This window comes from Simochromis diagramma, unplaced genomic scaffold, assembly GCF_900408965.1.
Source record: "Simochromis diagramma unplaced genomic scaffold, fSimDia1.1 OVJJ01000557.1, whole genome shotgun sequence".
In the NCBI taxonomy this organism is placed as follows: Eukaryota; Metazoa; Chordata; class Actinopteri; order Cichliformes; family Cichlidae; genus Simochromis; species Simochromis diagramma.
In genome coordinates, this window is record NW_024387156.1 from 2,078,677 (window position 1) to 2,092,966 (window position 14,290).

The following is a 14,290-nucleotide window of genomic DNA, read 5'->3' on the forward strand; positions in this document are numbered from 1 at the left end:
GGGTAAGTGGGACTGACTGTGATCAAAAATCAGCTTTTACTTAGGCTTTAAAAACTGGACCTTCGGGGAACATGAACACAGCTGGCAGATCTTCCCAGACTTGTACTAATGACCTCACTGCTGGATCACCTCCATGATCAGTACACAGTGACCTCCCTGCAGCAGGATCACTGTTTCAGCTTCCTCTCACTTATCTCATATCCAAATGATCATTCAGGAGGAACAGGAAGCTCTGGCCTTGGTCAGACGACCAGAAACAGATCTGAGATCCACATAAAGGTCAGAGCAGCAGAACAAAGACACAGCAGCTCAGCCGGACAAATTAACCTTTAAATAATGCTGAAGGCGGAAAGATGAGGATGAGAAAGACGAAGGTGCAGGATAATGGTGAAGGGTAGGGGTGCTCCAGGTTTTAAAACAGGATTTAAATGTGGAGAAGAACAGCTGGACACACAGTGTTGATCACAGGATTCACACCTGAGTGTGTTCAGCAGGTCCTTTCCACTGTGAAAACAATGAGTCACTGACATGAGTCAGGCCACAGAAGAAGAAGAAGAAGAAGAAGAGGAGCACTGTGTGTGGCGCTGACTCTCCCAGCATGGTTTGGTGTTTTGAGTGTTTGTAATCTGAGCTCATTGGTCAGGTTTCCCATCTGCAGACTGAAACAGTCAGAAATATCTGAAGCTTGCCGTTTGCTATCAGAATGAAACGTGATGTTTCAGGGCTGATCGGCGACTCTGTTCACTACTCTGCACAGAAACTGATGCTCGATGTCATCGATGAAGCTGTGAAATTACTCCCTGTTTGAGGAACCAAATGACACACGTTTTCTATCAACAGTATCTATGAACAGGCTGCAGGTATCACTACACTGAATGTAAACCAATGGCCTTCTGCTTCAGTCCCACTTACAAGACATGGTATTAGTGTAAGACATGGTCATAGTGTTCCTGGGGTAGAGACTATATGAATCTCTTAGGATTTCCACAACTTTGACAAAACACAATGAAAAGGCTTATTGAGTCCATTAATAATATTACAACCACAATGTGCAACAATAAACACATTCTTTTAAAAAATGAATTAACATAAACACACTTGTCCTCCCATCTGCCTTTTTAACTGTATTTGTTAAAAATAATAAATTGGTTTGTTTTTAACTGTTTTAATACTTGTTATGGAACTAAATTTACATGACATGCTTTTTTAATCAACTGACAATGTGACACCTCTTTTATTATTTTTTCACCTCCTTTAAAAAAAATAATTTAAACTTACTGTTTTAATGCAATCTACAAACTATATAAAGTGCAATGCTCCTTTTAATGGGGGGCTCTCTTACTGAGTTGAACCTAGGCAGTCACCATTAATGATAAAGTAACTTCATTAACTAATAGCTGGCATTAAAGTACAAAAATGTTCTCATAGCCAGAAAAATATCACATTAAGCCAAGCCTGCTAGCATTAGCATCAAGTAAGCTACAGCCAAAAATCACAATTCTCATAACAAACCACTTCTTTTACTAAGTTTTCCACTTAGTAAGCTTAGTAAGTAATCTCTCTAGTCTTCAATAATGTTAATGTATATTTACTAACCCGTGGTAAAGAACAGAAACAGCACACACACATTGAGCAGTGTTAGCTTCACAATACAAAGAGTTATTTTTCTGCTTCACACACTTATACCACCTGTATGATAAACGCCCTCTAGTGTCTGGATGTGGAATAGCATGTTAATGCCTGAAATTGCCACAAAAGTGCTTGACTGACAGGTTAACAAAACAAACATTAATTTCGGAAAAAAATCTTCACAGGTGATTGTTTTTCTCTTTATCTTTTAAAGTATCATATTTTAACAGATAACTGTTTTCAACTCTCTGCACAGACGGGCAGAGGGTGGGTCACCGTCTCAGCCATCCACCCTCTGATTTCAGGGCATGCGGGTCAGGTCTGAATGAAATGACTCATCTGTAGGCAAAAGCAGCTGATCATTGGTTACTGTGAAATCAGACCGCTGCGAGGATGCCCCTCTCACATGTTTACAGACCGCAAGAACCAATAAATGATTTAGAAACAATCAGACGAAGCACAGAGAACCGATTAGGCTTCTTTTGTGTGCAGGTGCAGGTCAGAAATCAGTTTATCCATACACTCAGTGAAACTACACTATCCCCACGGTTACAGCCTTAAAGCTTTCTTTTAGCGTGATTAGTGATCAAACATCTGACACGTACATGGATGTGTATGTGTTTGTAACTATGTTTGGATCAGAGGTCACTGACTCTGATTGGTTCCTCCAGCTGTTCTCTGACCGCCCAAACAGGAGGAGGTGAGGATGAGGGTGGACCTCAGAGTCCTGATCCAGGTTCCCCGATAAAACTGCTGTCATTTGATTAATGAGAACATGCTCGCCTCCATTCAAAGAGCATGCTCAGTAGCGACTGTTTCATTAAGTCCATTAAGAGTATCCCCACACCTGAGCTAGCCGACTTCATTCCTGCCAAAATAAAGGGCTTGAATGCAAGAATCACAGCTGTTTTAGACTTTCCAGATGTGGAAGCGAATGGATCAAACACGGCACCAGACGAAGAGGAAGAAAAATTGCCTCCTTTTCAGGCTTTCAACACTACCAGAACCTGGACAGATATGACGAACAGGAAACTCAATGTTCATGAACGTCAGTGAGGAAAACTGTACACGTGACAGCAGCCACAACCAATGAGACAAAAGAACTTCTGACATGTGACAAGGTGGTAACTCAACCCAAGATTAGAATCCTTGCAGATGGCAGTGACAGTTACTCATAGTCATGTGACATGTTCAGTCCTGTGACCTGTGAAACAGGACGTGTTCATTTATGGCTCTGTGTTTGTCTGTGTGCCCACCCCACTCAGAGCCTCCTGTAACACCACATTAATTAAACATTTTCTTCTTCTACAAACAAAACTTAACAATAAAGGAGTCAGGCTGAGAGCTTATTGGCTCTCTGACAGGAAATACTGACTAAAAATAGCGTCTCCAAGGATGTGGATGTTTTACTTCTGTGTGTTTGAAATAAGCTCTGAAAGCAGCAGCAGGTGGAACCAACAGGATCCTGCTGCTTCAAAGTCCTGCAGCATGTTGGCCTACTTATCCTGCTCATTAATGCCGGGTAAGCCTCTAATGCTCTCTCTCTCTCTCTCTCTCTCTCACACACACACACACACACACACACACACACACACACACACACACACACACAGTGACAGGGCGCTCTGTTCTCTGGGGACAAAGCAGAACAACAGATCAAGGCTGAAACACAAAAACATGAATGTGTGATGACATGAGGATGAAATCAGCAGCAAGGTCAAGAGACATCGGCCGACTGTAGGCCAGCAGAAGAGAGCGAGGTGAGTCTGTGTGAGGATGAAGAGTTGGTAAGAGGAAAAAGTGAAGTGGCAGGTGAAGGGTTAACACAGGCCAACACGCAGCGATCTGAACCAACGGCTGTGAAAACTCTGTTCGTGTGTGTGTGTGGCTGTGTTGTTTTACTCCTTGTGATTTGTGTCATTTTATTCCTCTGTTCTCTTACACTTTCGATCCGGGATGTTAAACTCTTTCACATCCTGGGCCTCGTACGGGGGGTGGGGGGGGGGTCAGACCGGTGAAACTGGCCTTCCTGTCAGCGCAAAGATGTTTAACTGCACATTTAATCCCTGAGTCATCTGAATATAAGATAAAGAAGTACAACTCCAGCGGCACATTTCAGTTTCTCTACATGTCAAAGAAATGTTGCTCCAGGTTTCGATAGCACTGCCCTGTAACAGGAAGTTTTTTTTCATTTACAGAAAATGTTTGTTCTTTCTTTTCTTTTAAGCTGGGAACCCATCATGATAAAAGAAAGACATTTCTATAGCAGATTGCAAAAAACCAGGAACTTTTCTGTCACTTTATCTGTTACTTAATTACTGTGGTGTACCATGATTGTGCGTTTGTGAGTGTGTGCATGTATGGCGAACATTAAACACTTTGTTCCATCAAGTTTGATCAAGCTTTTTCAGCCTGTGATGGGACCTTGAATCAAACTGAGGTGTGAGGTTTATGTTTGAGCACACAGGGACTGAAGAGAAGGAAGCTGAGCTCGTGGTTGAGGAGACCGATGCAGGAAACTGTTCACCAGCAGGAAACCTTCGAGGAGGACGTTTCAATCATAGGCCTTCATCATCAGTCTGTTTTTTTATGAGACTCTACACATCCTCGAGGCTGCAGGAGCATCCCTGATGTAGATGGAGAGAACACAGCAGAGCCTTTCAAAATAAAACCTGGATAAGGTGCAGTGATGATTTTCAGCTGAACACGTATAAAGTCGTGATGACCTGATAAAGACATATGAGCAGCGGTGTCAGCCTCTGATCCTCCTCTCGCTGATCCGAATTTTAAAAAAATACCACAGCTTGAGTTTCATCCAGTTTTGACTCCACAGCTGCAGCTGAAGGTCATAAAAAATATGATCATGTGACATTTTAGTGGACCGCGGCAGAGCTCAGGGCTCATATTTTCAGTTTGGTCACGTCTTGTTTGTTCACCGCTCTGAGGTCAGCTCTGTTTGACCACTGCCGAGTTCCACCTCAGGACCTTTTTGTCACATGTGAACACAGCAGACTACACTGTGACCTCTGAGTTCGTATTTCCAGTTCATAGATAAAATCTGCTCAGATGTTATGTTCACACGGTGATTATGAAACAAGTGAAATGAATCTGAGAACTCACACAAACAGGCTAACAAATCACCTCACCGCAGCTGAGCCAGATGTTTTATACTATAAGGTGATGAACAACAATATTAGAGAGAAATCCACAGCAGTTAGGCGATGGTGTAGAGACTAAGGTCATTTCATCTCAGTCATAACTTCATATATCAAATATATTTCAAGATATATAGATTTTTTTACATATTCCACTGAGCCACACTTGTTGCCTGACAGCAAGAAGATCCTAAGTTCAATTTGACCAACTGGGGCCTTTCTGTGTGGAGTTTGCATGTACTCTGACTTCCTCCCACAGTCCCCCGGGTGTACCCTCAGACAGCTGGGATAGGCTCTAGCCCTCCCTACCTGAGAAACTTGGTTGGTTGTGTTGATTGTTGGTTGGTTGACTTTGTTGATGCTCTTTACCTATACTGCTCACTGACTTTGTGTCACCAGGTGGAGGAGGTCAAAGATGAAGATGTTGAGGTCCTGCAGGCTGCTGCTGTGGCAGGTGGCTCTCAGACTTTCTTATAATGTTGTTATAGGTAAGACAATTTAAAAACGGCTTTTCTCTGATATCAGGCACTTTGCCGTCGTCAGTGCCTTTTTGTCCACGGTGGTGCAGCGGTTACTAAGAAGGTTCCCGGTTTGAATCTCAATGTTGGATTAGGGTTTTTTGAGCATGATCTACCTGTGCCTGTGTGGGCTCTGTCGGATATCCTGGCTTCCTTCCAAGTCCTAAGACGTGCTCGTTTGGGTAACTGGCAACTGTAAAATAATGGGAATGTGAGGTAAATACGGTGCAGCATGATTTGGTTAAATGTGGCTAGTAATCTAAGGTTGGTTTAAGGTGATGTGATAAAAAGATCCTGAAGTCCTAATCAGGACTAAAAAAGTAACTCTCTACTTTCAGACACTCCTGAGAAGTTTGTCTTTAAATATGTCTTTAGATAACAACAGAACCGGATCAATAAAATCATAATCAGTTATTGATCGTCCTCACTGCCACGGACACATCAGATATCCTCTGCTTCATCCTCAGCGAGCCTATGTCGGGAGGGCTCCGACATCTTCACCTCAGTCAGAGAGAATAGTCCAACAGGTGAATTCATCTCCAGCATCAACATCACTGCAGGTCCACGAGCTAACACCATCCGCCTGTGTCTGTCCGGACGCAACGCCAACTGGTTCTACTTAGAGGGCCGGACCATCAGACTCAACTCCTCAGTGTTCAGAGTCCTCGACCGAGAGGTACACCTGAACACCTCTCACCTGCAGCAGAAATACATCTTAAAATGTCTCACCTCATGCTGGATCTCTGTCTGACAGGTGGAGGGATCAGTGCTCATCGCAGAGCTAATTTGCTATGAAAATGACATCATACAGGTAAGTTATCTGAGGTCCTGTGCTGAGCGGTAAATACATTTGATGACTCAGAGTCGCTCAGGTGAGTCTGCACCTGTTTCAGGGTAACTACAGGATTTTGGTGGAGATTCTGAATGAAAATGACAACAAACCAAACTTCCTGTTGGAGACAATTCAGCCGTTCACCATCAGTGAGGTACAACCAGAAAAATTACCTTCATCTTAACCAGCCAATGAGCATCCATCACATGTACATCGTTTTAACAGGTGCCTCAGGTGTTTCCTCACCTGTGTAAACAGGATTTTTCATTGTTTTGTGTGTAGCTGACAGCAGTGAACTCGGTGGTTTTCACTGTGAAGGCTGTTGATGCAGATGGGGACATGATCAGCTACATCATCGACCCGTCATCAGTAAGAATAACGCCCACCAATTGCTGCTTGACCATGAGCTGCAACTCTTTATTATCTCACCTGTCATCTGTCTGCCTGCAGCAAGATGCCCAGTTCTTCAGGATCGACCTGCCCAATACTGGAAAGGTAGTTCTGAACAAACCTCTGGACTATGAGACGAGAACTCACCTGCAGCTCATCATGTGGGCCCAGGTAACATTTAGACAGGTGATACATCCAGGTAATCAGGGTGAGGTCAGAGGTTTTATTTTACTGCGAAGTCATCACAGGACATTACACTCTAACCAGCAGGAATGCAAGACTATTCAACAAAAAAAACAAACCCTGTGATATCTGATCGTCAAATTATCACAGAAAAGTGAAAATAATGTCACACCTCTACATACCTGACAGGAATCAAACACTGTGGACAAGTTCAACACATCTGCTGTTCTCAACATCAACATCGAGGATGGTGATGACCAGTATCCTCACTTCTTGCCCTGCACACCTGTGTCTCCAGGTGTGCCTGTCTGCATGAATCCCACCTACACAACCAACATCACACAGAAACACCAGGTAAATACCCAAGGAACCAGGTGGATGCAATTATTTACAAACTGGCTTGTAAAACATTACCAGACCATAAAATGTCAATAAAAACAGCCCGATGTTTCTGGAGATGTTTTTCAGTATCACAATACTTTTCAAGTCATTTAGATTTTAGCGTCCCAGCATTTAGGGAACAAGTTTTATACCTGTCCACATACCTGCACGTATTTATTTATTTATTTTTTGTTTCAGGACGTGGGTCTGGACTTTTCTCCTGGCCCAATCACAGCAGAGGATGGAGACAAAGGAATCAATGCTCCTCTCACCTACACCATCCTCTCAGGTCAGACTCACTCACACTCACCATTAGACTCATGTACAAACATGTGTGTACAGGTGTGTTTGCTTCACCCACAGGTGATGATCAGGGCAGGTTCACGATCAACAACACAACAGGTGAGATCAGGTTAACCAGAGCAGCAGATGACCGACGACTGACAACAAACTACATGCTCACAATCATGGTAACGACATACCTTCCTGTTTTCTGCTTCATTCACAACAATTGGCCACAGTATGTCTTTTATCCTGTCTTCCTTCTCTCACCCCTACCTGTCACTGCTGATGGCTGCCCCTCCCTGAGCCGGATTCTGCCGGAGGTTTCTTCCTGTTAAAAGGAAGTTTTTCCTTCCCACTGTTGCCAAACTCATAGCACTTATCATATGATTGTTGGGTTTTTCTCTCTATGCATTAGTGTAGGGTCTACCTTACAATATAAAGTGCCTTGAGGTGACTGATATTGTGATTTGGGGCTGTATTAATAAAATTGAATTGAATTGAAAACTGTGAGACATCTACTTTCCCTCTCACCTGTACAGGTGTGCCAGGTGGATGACAGGTTGAAGTACAGTGTGGCGTCAGTTCTGGTCAGAGTTCTCTATGAGAACGCATTTCCTCCGGCCTTCAACAGAACCACTTACAAAGGTTTCATCATCCAGAGCTCTAGCCCTGCCTCCATCGTCTCCACCTATGGGAACCAGGTGTTGCAGGTCCAGGTGTCAGACCGTGACTTCCCTGATGTAAGAACACATGTTACACTACCTGTGTTACTTACATCATCATATCAGTGAGTCATCTCTACTGTCAAATCACAGGGCAGGAACCCAAATATCCACTATTTGCTCCATCCTCCATCCGAATTGTATCAAGTCACAAAGGAGGGGGTTCTGATCGCCAAGACAAACCAACTACGCGCCTTTGACAGACAAATCCTACAGGTGAGTTAGACATAGATCAAACCAACTCACCTGTTAAACACCTGTCACCACCAGTATCACGATTAGCTGCCGCTGCTAGCACCAACTCAATGTCTCATTGAGAGAGTGGATCCATGGTCTTATAGGTGGAATTTTTCCACCTTAAAATAATATCAGAAGTCTGAATAAGCAATAATGAGGGGTAGAGGCTTGATGGGCCTGACCTTCACCTGTAAGATGGGAATCAGGTGATTTTCAGTTTGTTAACTTTAATCCCAGGTTGGTTGGATGTGGTTTGAATTAGCTGAACCTGAAGTTATTTTAAAGGGTGGATCTATCCCGGATGGTTTCTTTGTGTGTGTCAGTGTCTGCAGGAGGTCAGTGACCATTACCAGGTCCAGTTTCCTTCACCTCCAATAAAATGATCAGTGTGCTTGGTAGAATAATGTTTAACATCAGGAAATTAGATAGTTTATATCTCACGATGATACATCATGTTCTGATTGAAATAAAACAGCTGTGCCTCAAATATGGAGTAAGCAAGAAACTAATAGTCATGTTTGGAACATCAGTGAAAGTGTAGCTGATGGTTAACTGCAGAGAGGTAGTTACGCTAATATAAACTCATGAGCACAGAAAGATGGAGGAACATCTGCTATCTGCTAAAGCGATATCAGTAAAGTTCATGTTGAGAGACAAACGGCACCATATGACAGGAAGAAGATGCTGAAAATAGACCAAGGTCAGCCCAGAGGTCTGAGATGATCCTCAGTAACTCTTACTGCTACCTGGTTTAGATTACTCTGACAAAGTTCTGGACCTCAGCTTCATATCCACACTGATTCTTCTGTGGGACGTTTAATTTTTGGTGTCCAGCAACCAGTGAGCGGACAGGGTGCAGTTGCACCACAAGTTTTTAAAAACTTAAAGACATGCTGCACAGAATAAAAGGCTGAAGAGGCTGAGAATAAATACTTTTATCCAATGAAACTAGAAACAGAGGCCTGGAGCACATTAACTTGTTAAAACTGGGTTTTAGAACTTTTAGGTCAAATTACAATAACTCTTGAACATTTCGCCAAATCAAAAAATTCCAACAGGTCCAAAAAGCATTAACTCTGTGCTTTTTCAGTGATATTAGAGTCATTATTGTAACCCCAGGCAGGGCGCCACATCCAAATCTTGGCAAATAAAACTGAAAACAACACAGCAAACAGCAAAAACGTCTCTGTGGAGCTGCTGTGACACCATGCTTAGCAGATTACAGTAATGACCCTAATATCAGTGAAAAGCACAGACTCACTGCTTTCAGGAACCATTGGAATTCTTTCAACTGAGCAAATGGTTTGGGGGTTACGGGAGTTGCAGATGTTTAAAAAAAAGGTGCAAAACCCCTGTCTGATGGCAGTGACAGGTGTGGCTTTAGATGGTTAAAAAGCAGAGCCTCAACTGATGAGGAGACAATAGGAAGACAGCAAAGTAGTTTTTTTTCACTGTAGTACAATTTTTCAGTTTTAGTGTGATTCTACAGAAACAAACTAAGCTGAAGAAAGAAAAGTCCCCCTGTAGTCAAAGAATGCTAAGAATAAATTTGTTTGGATTTGTAAGAAAACATCTCTGTGAAATAACAAGGCCTCGGGCTGCAGTGAGACATCTTTCAGGTGGAAGTGATCCAAACACCAGAATCAGCAGGAGGAGAGAATGAAGATCAGGACTAAAAGCTTCACAGTGTGAATCCCCTTCAGCTCTTTGAACACTTTAATGTTGGTCTAGAAAAATCAAACAAACACAACAGTTTTTAATCATTACTTTGGATGATTTTTGGTTTTAACCTTAAGGCTGACCCGTGAACACTGCTTTAATGTCCGCTCTGCAGGTCATCGCCAGAGATGAAGAGTCAGGAGAAGAAGTGTCAGCTTCAGTGGACATCGAAGTCCTGCAGAGAGGACAAGCAGGTGAGCATGAAACCTGAGAACATGCGTTAATATGAACATACAAACACACATATTACAAACATGAAGCTGTGACATTACACAAGGTGTTATTTGACACTATTACTGATATTGTTACTCCTGCTCCACCTGCTGCCATTATTCCTTCTAATGAAGACTGTGAAACATTTCTTTCTTTCTAGAAAAAATAAGTAATGTAAGGAAAAAATAGTCCCCACCAGCATCTGCATTGTCAGTTCCTACGCCATCTCGGCCTGTCATTTTAGAAAGCGTTTTACCCGTCTCACTATCAGAGCTGGTAAAAATAGTTAATGCAACGAAAGCATCCTCCTGTTCACTCGGCATTTTACCCGCATCGTATTTCAAAAATGTCTTCCACTCTATTGGTCCCTGTGTGCTCACCATAATTAACACCTCACTGGGGTCTGGTAAAGTCCCTGCTTATTTTAAAACTGCTGCTATACACCCCCTGTTAAAAAACCCCACACTGGACCCATCTCTCACTAGCAATTACAGCTAAAACGATGCAGAAAAATGTTCTGTACTCCTAATGTTGGACCTCACGTCAGCCTTTGACACCGTTGACCATTACATTTTGCTTGAAAGGCTGAAATACTGGGTTGGTGTATCTGGGTCTGCCTTAGAGTGGTTCTCCTCGTATCTCTATGAACGATACTTTTCTGTGGCGGTCTCTAAGTACAGGTCATCTTCCACGTCCCTGTCCTATGGTGTGCCACAACGTTCTGTGCTGGGGCATATTTTGAGCCCCTTTGAGGACATTCGCTACCACTGCTATGCAGATGACATCCAGCTATATATTTCTTTTAAACCAGAAGATGTTTCTAAGCTGCAGATTCTAAATGTGTGCTTAGAATCCATCAAAGGTTGGATGGCTGACAACTTCCTCCAACTTAATGAAGAAAAGACCGAAGTCCTTGTATGTGCTCCAGACAGATATGTACCTAACATAATGAATGCTCTTGGTCCGCTTTCAACATTTGTGAAATCGTCTATCAGGAACCTAGGGGTAACCTTTGATTCTGCTCTTACCCTGGATGTTCACGTCAAATCTCTGGTTCGGTCCTGCTTCTATCATTTAAGAAGCATTTCTAAATTGAGCCCTTTAGTATCTCATACTGAACTGGAGATTGTTATTCATGCATTCATTTCATCATGATTGAACTACTGTAATTCACTGTTTACATGTCTAAACAAAAACTGCAGTCTGCAGATTGTCCAAAATGCTGCAGCAAGGCTTCTGACAAAAACATCTAAGTACTCTCATGTAACACCGTTGCTTATACAGCTGCACTGGCTCCCCGTTGAATTCAGAGTCCATTTTAAGATACTGGTTCTGACATTTAAAGCTCTTCAAGGACAAGCACCAGCCTACATCATTGAACTTTTACAGCCCTATGTCCCTAGTAGGTCCCTGAGGTCTTGTGATCAGGGCCTACTTGTTATTCAGCATACAAGGCTGAAAACCAAGGGAGACAGAGCTTTTGCCACTGTGGCCGCCAGATTGTGGAACTCTCTTCCTCAGAACTTAAGATCTGCGGACTCACTTTTAAAAAACAACTAAAAACACATCTTTTTAGAATTGCATTTTGTTAACTTTTGTCTGTTTTTGTTTTATACCTTGTGAAGCACTTTGTGATCTTTTATCTAGAAATGTGCTATATAAATAAAATTTTACTTACTTACTTACTTACAAGAGGGGACTGAAGGCGACCGGTCAAAGGTAACTCACTAATTCTTTGATGAGTAGGAAGGACATTGATCTGTTTAGATAAACACACACACACATTCACAGCTCCCATGAGGCTTTTACTGAAATAACTTCTGTGTTTCAGTGCCAAGTGGTGCGTTCAAGGAGCAACAGTTGTTTGGAGACGTGGACAGCACGCTGGCAGGAGGAATCGCTGTGCTTATCCTCATCGTGCTCCTCTCTGCGATTCTGTTTCTGCTACTTTGGACCGTCCATAGGAGACGCGTGCAGAACCCTGAGGATCGCCCCACCATCGCCTTCGGAAAACATCCCAATGTGGTACGAAGTAAAACCTTTAACACACCTGAGGGGGTGTTTGAATTTCACACACCAGCCGGACAGAGAGCATGAAGGTCTAATGTGATGTAATTCATCATCCACCCATCCACCTTTCATGGAGTTGGTGTTGAAGCCTATGACAGCTGCCTCTTTGACCCGTTTTATTAAACCACAGGTTAGAAATCTTTGAATAGTCTTATTTGAAATTTCATGAGGAAATAAATGCTGTGTTCATTCTGCTGAACCGCCTGAAACATGAAGCTATGAGTCAGACTGAGATGTTAAACTGTTGTCTAGAGCGTTTCTGCAGCTTCACATATTCAGACTGCTGTTTCTGAGGTTTGTTCCGCTCACAGGTTCAGATGATAAAATCTGTTGTGTCTCAGATATTAAACTGAGTCATGTGTGTCATCTCTCTGCAGAGGTTACTGTGGTTTCACATGGTGAGTTATTCTGAATGTGATGTCGCTTCCTGTGGTTTCAGTACTCGTGTCATGTGGTGAACAGTCGATCCTGAAGTCCTCAAACACAGCTTTCACTGATGTCATGATTTTACTATTTAACACATTGGTTCCTCTTTAGCTCCTGTTTATAGCAGGACTTTATGCGCAGTCTGACTCAGGTGAGAGACTCTGACCTGTGCTGTGTGATTCTCAGGTGAGCAGCCCACCTGTCTTCGTGGACGAGTCGTCACACGGCAGCAGAGCTTTTACTCGTCAGTCTGGCAGTTTTCATGGCAGACAAGGAGTTTACACCAGGAGGCCATCTCTGCTTCCTCCTCCATCATCATCACAGCTCAGCGAGCCTGGAGAGAGCAGGACCAGACCCCCTCTTCCTCCTCCATCATCATCATCACACCTGTTTACTGTTGCAGAGAAACATGAAGGTGGAGCTCACACCTGGGAGGCTCTGAGGTTGCCAGTTGAGTCCGCAAGTATTCATGGTGAAGACATACCAGCAGTCAACACTGGGATGCCTCAGAGAGACGAAAACATGAAGGCTGATTGATCAGAGGAGACGCCACTGGTGTCCAAACCCTACCAATCAGAAACCAGAAAGAAACGAGTCACATATTCAGCCAATTAGAGAGCAGGAATCCAAACTGTACTTTAGTCATATTCGTGATTCACTTTTTTTTTTCTTCTGGCGGCCTTATTGGGGGTTTTTTGTGGAGAAAAAAGTTAAAAAATAAAAACAAACTTTTAATGATGTCAGTCTTTTTATTGTTTCCAGAAGATTAATTAATTTTTTTCTGATAATCAGATCTCGACTTTAATAAATCAGGATTTTACAGACACATTTGTAAAATCAACCCATCTGTCCGTCCATCCAGCCATCATCAATCCAGGTATCCATTTGTCTGTCCATCCATCCTTTACCTTACCCTAACCTGTCACCTGAGGAGTCAGTCTTGTGTTCATGTTTATCAATCAGGACTATTGATCAGTTTCTTCTTTTTTTGGTTGTAAAAAAAAAAAAAAAAATCATCATCCCCTACTGCAGCTCTCGAGGTGGAAGCTCAAGCTCTTCACCTTCCTCACTTCTCCCTGGCTCTTCATCACACTAAAAACAGTTATCATGTTTCCAGTGAGAGATCACGTGACCGGTAGTCCTTGTGACATCATCGTGTTGCAGAAAAAAGCATATTAAACACATAAAGAAAAATTTATAAAACGGATCAGTATTGATTACCTGCACTGATAATGTCTGATAATAAAAAACATTTTATTTAATATTTTTCATTGGTATCTGTCAAATTTCTGTTGTGGTCTTTATTGTTTTATTTCTGATTAATTCTTTCTGAATGGATATTGATTGTTTGTGATAAACAGGTCAACAAAAACTAACCTCTTGTTTAAGTTTCCGGAAGGAGGAAGGGAGGATCCTGGAGACTACCAAAGAAAACAAAGTCCGTAAAGTTACCTGAAGAGAGGCGTAACTCGCCGGATGCCGCCTGACACACCTTCACAATAAAAGATTCAGCGTTTAGAACTGTCAGGA

General features: G+C 42.6%; 1 protein-coding gene across 1 annotated transcript; it reads left to right on the forward strand.

The window, feature by feature from the left end:
- Positions 1-703: 703 nt before the first annotated feature.
- On the forward strand, positions 704-14,027 carry LOC120744182 (cadherin-related family member 5). Its single transcript, XM_040048361.1, has 16 exons — positions 704-787; positions 3,339-3,389; positions 5,184-5,238; positions 5,770-5,978; positions 6,057-6,113; positions 6,196-6,288; positions 6,417-6,503; positions 6,585-6,695; positions 6,897-7,061; positions 7,287-7,377; positions 7,452-7,558; positions 7,913-8,113; positions 8,189-8,311; positions 10,167-10,245; positions 12,096-12,289; positions 12,947-14,027. The coding sequence occupies exons 1-16, from the start codon at positions 704-706 to the stop codon at positions 13,295-13,297; spliced, it is 2,058 nt and encodes a 685-aa protein (XP_039904295.1). The 3' UTR covers positions 13,298-14,027.
- The last annotated feature ends 263 nt before the right edge of the window (positions 14,028-14,290 follow it).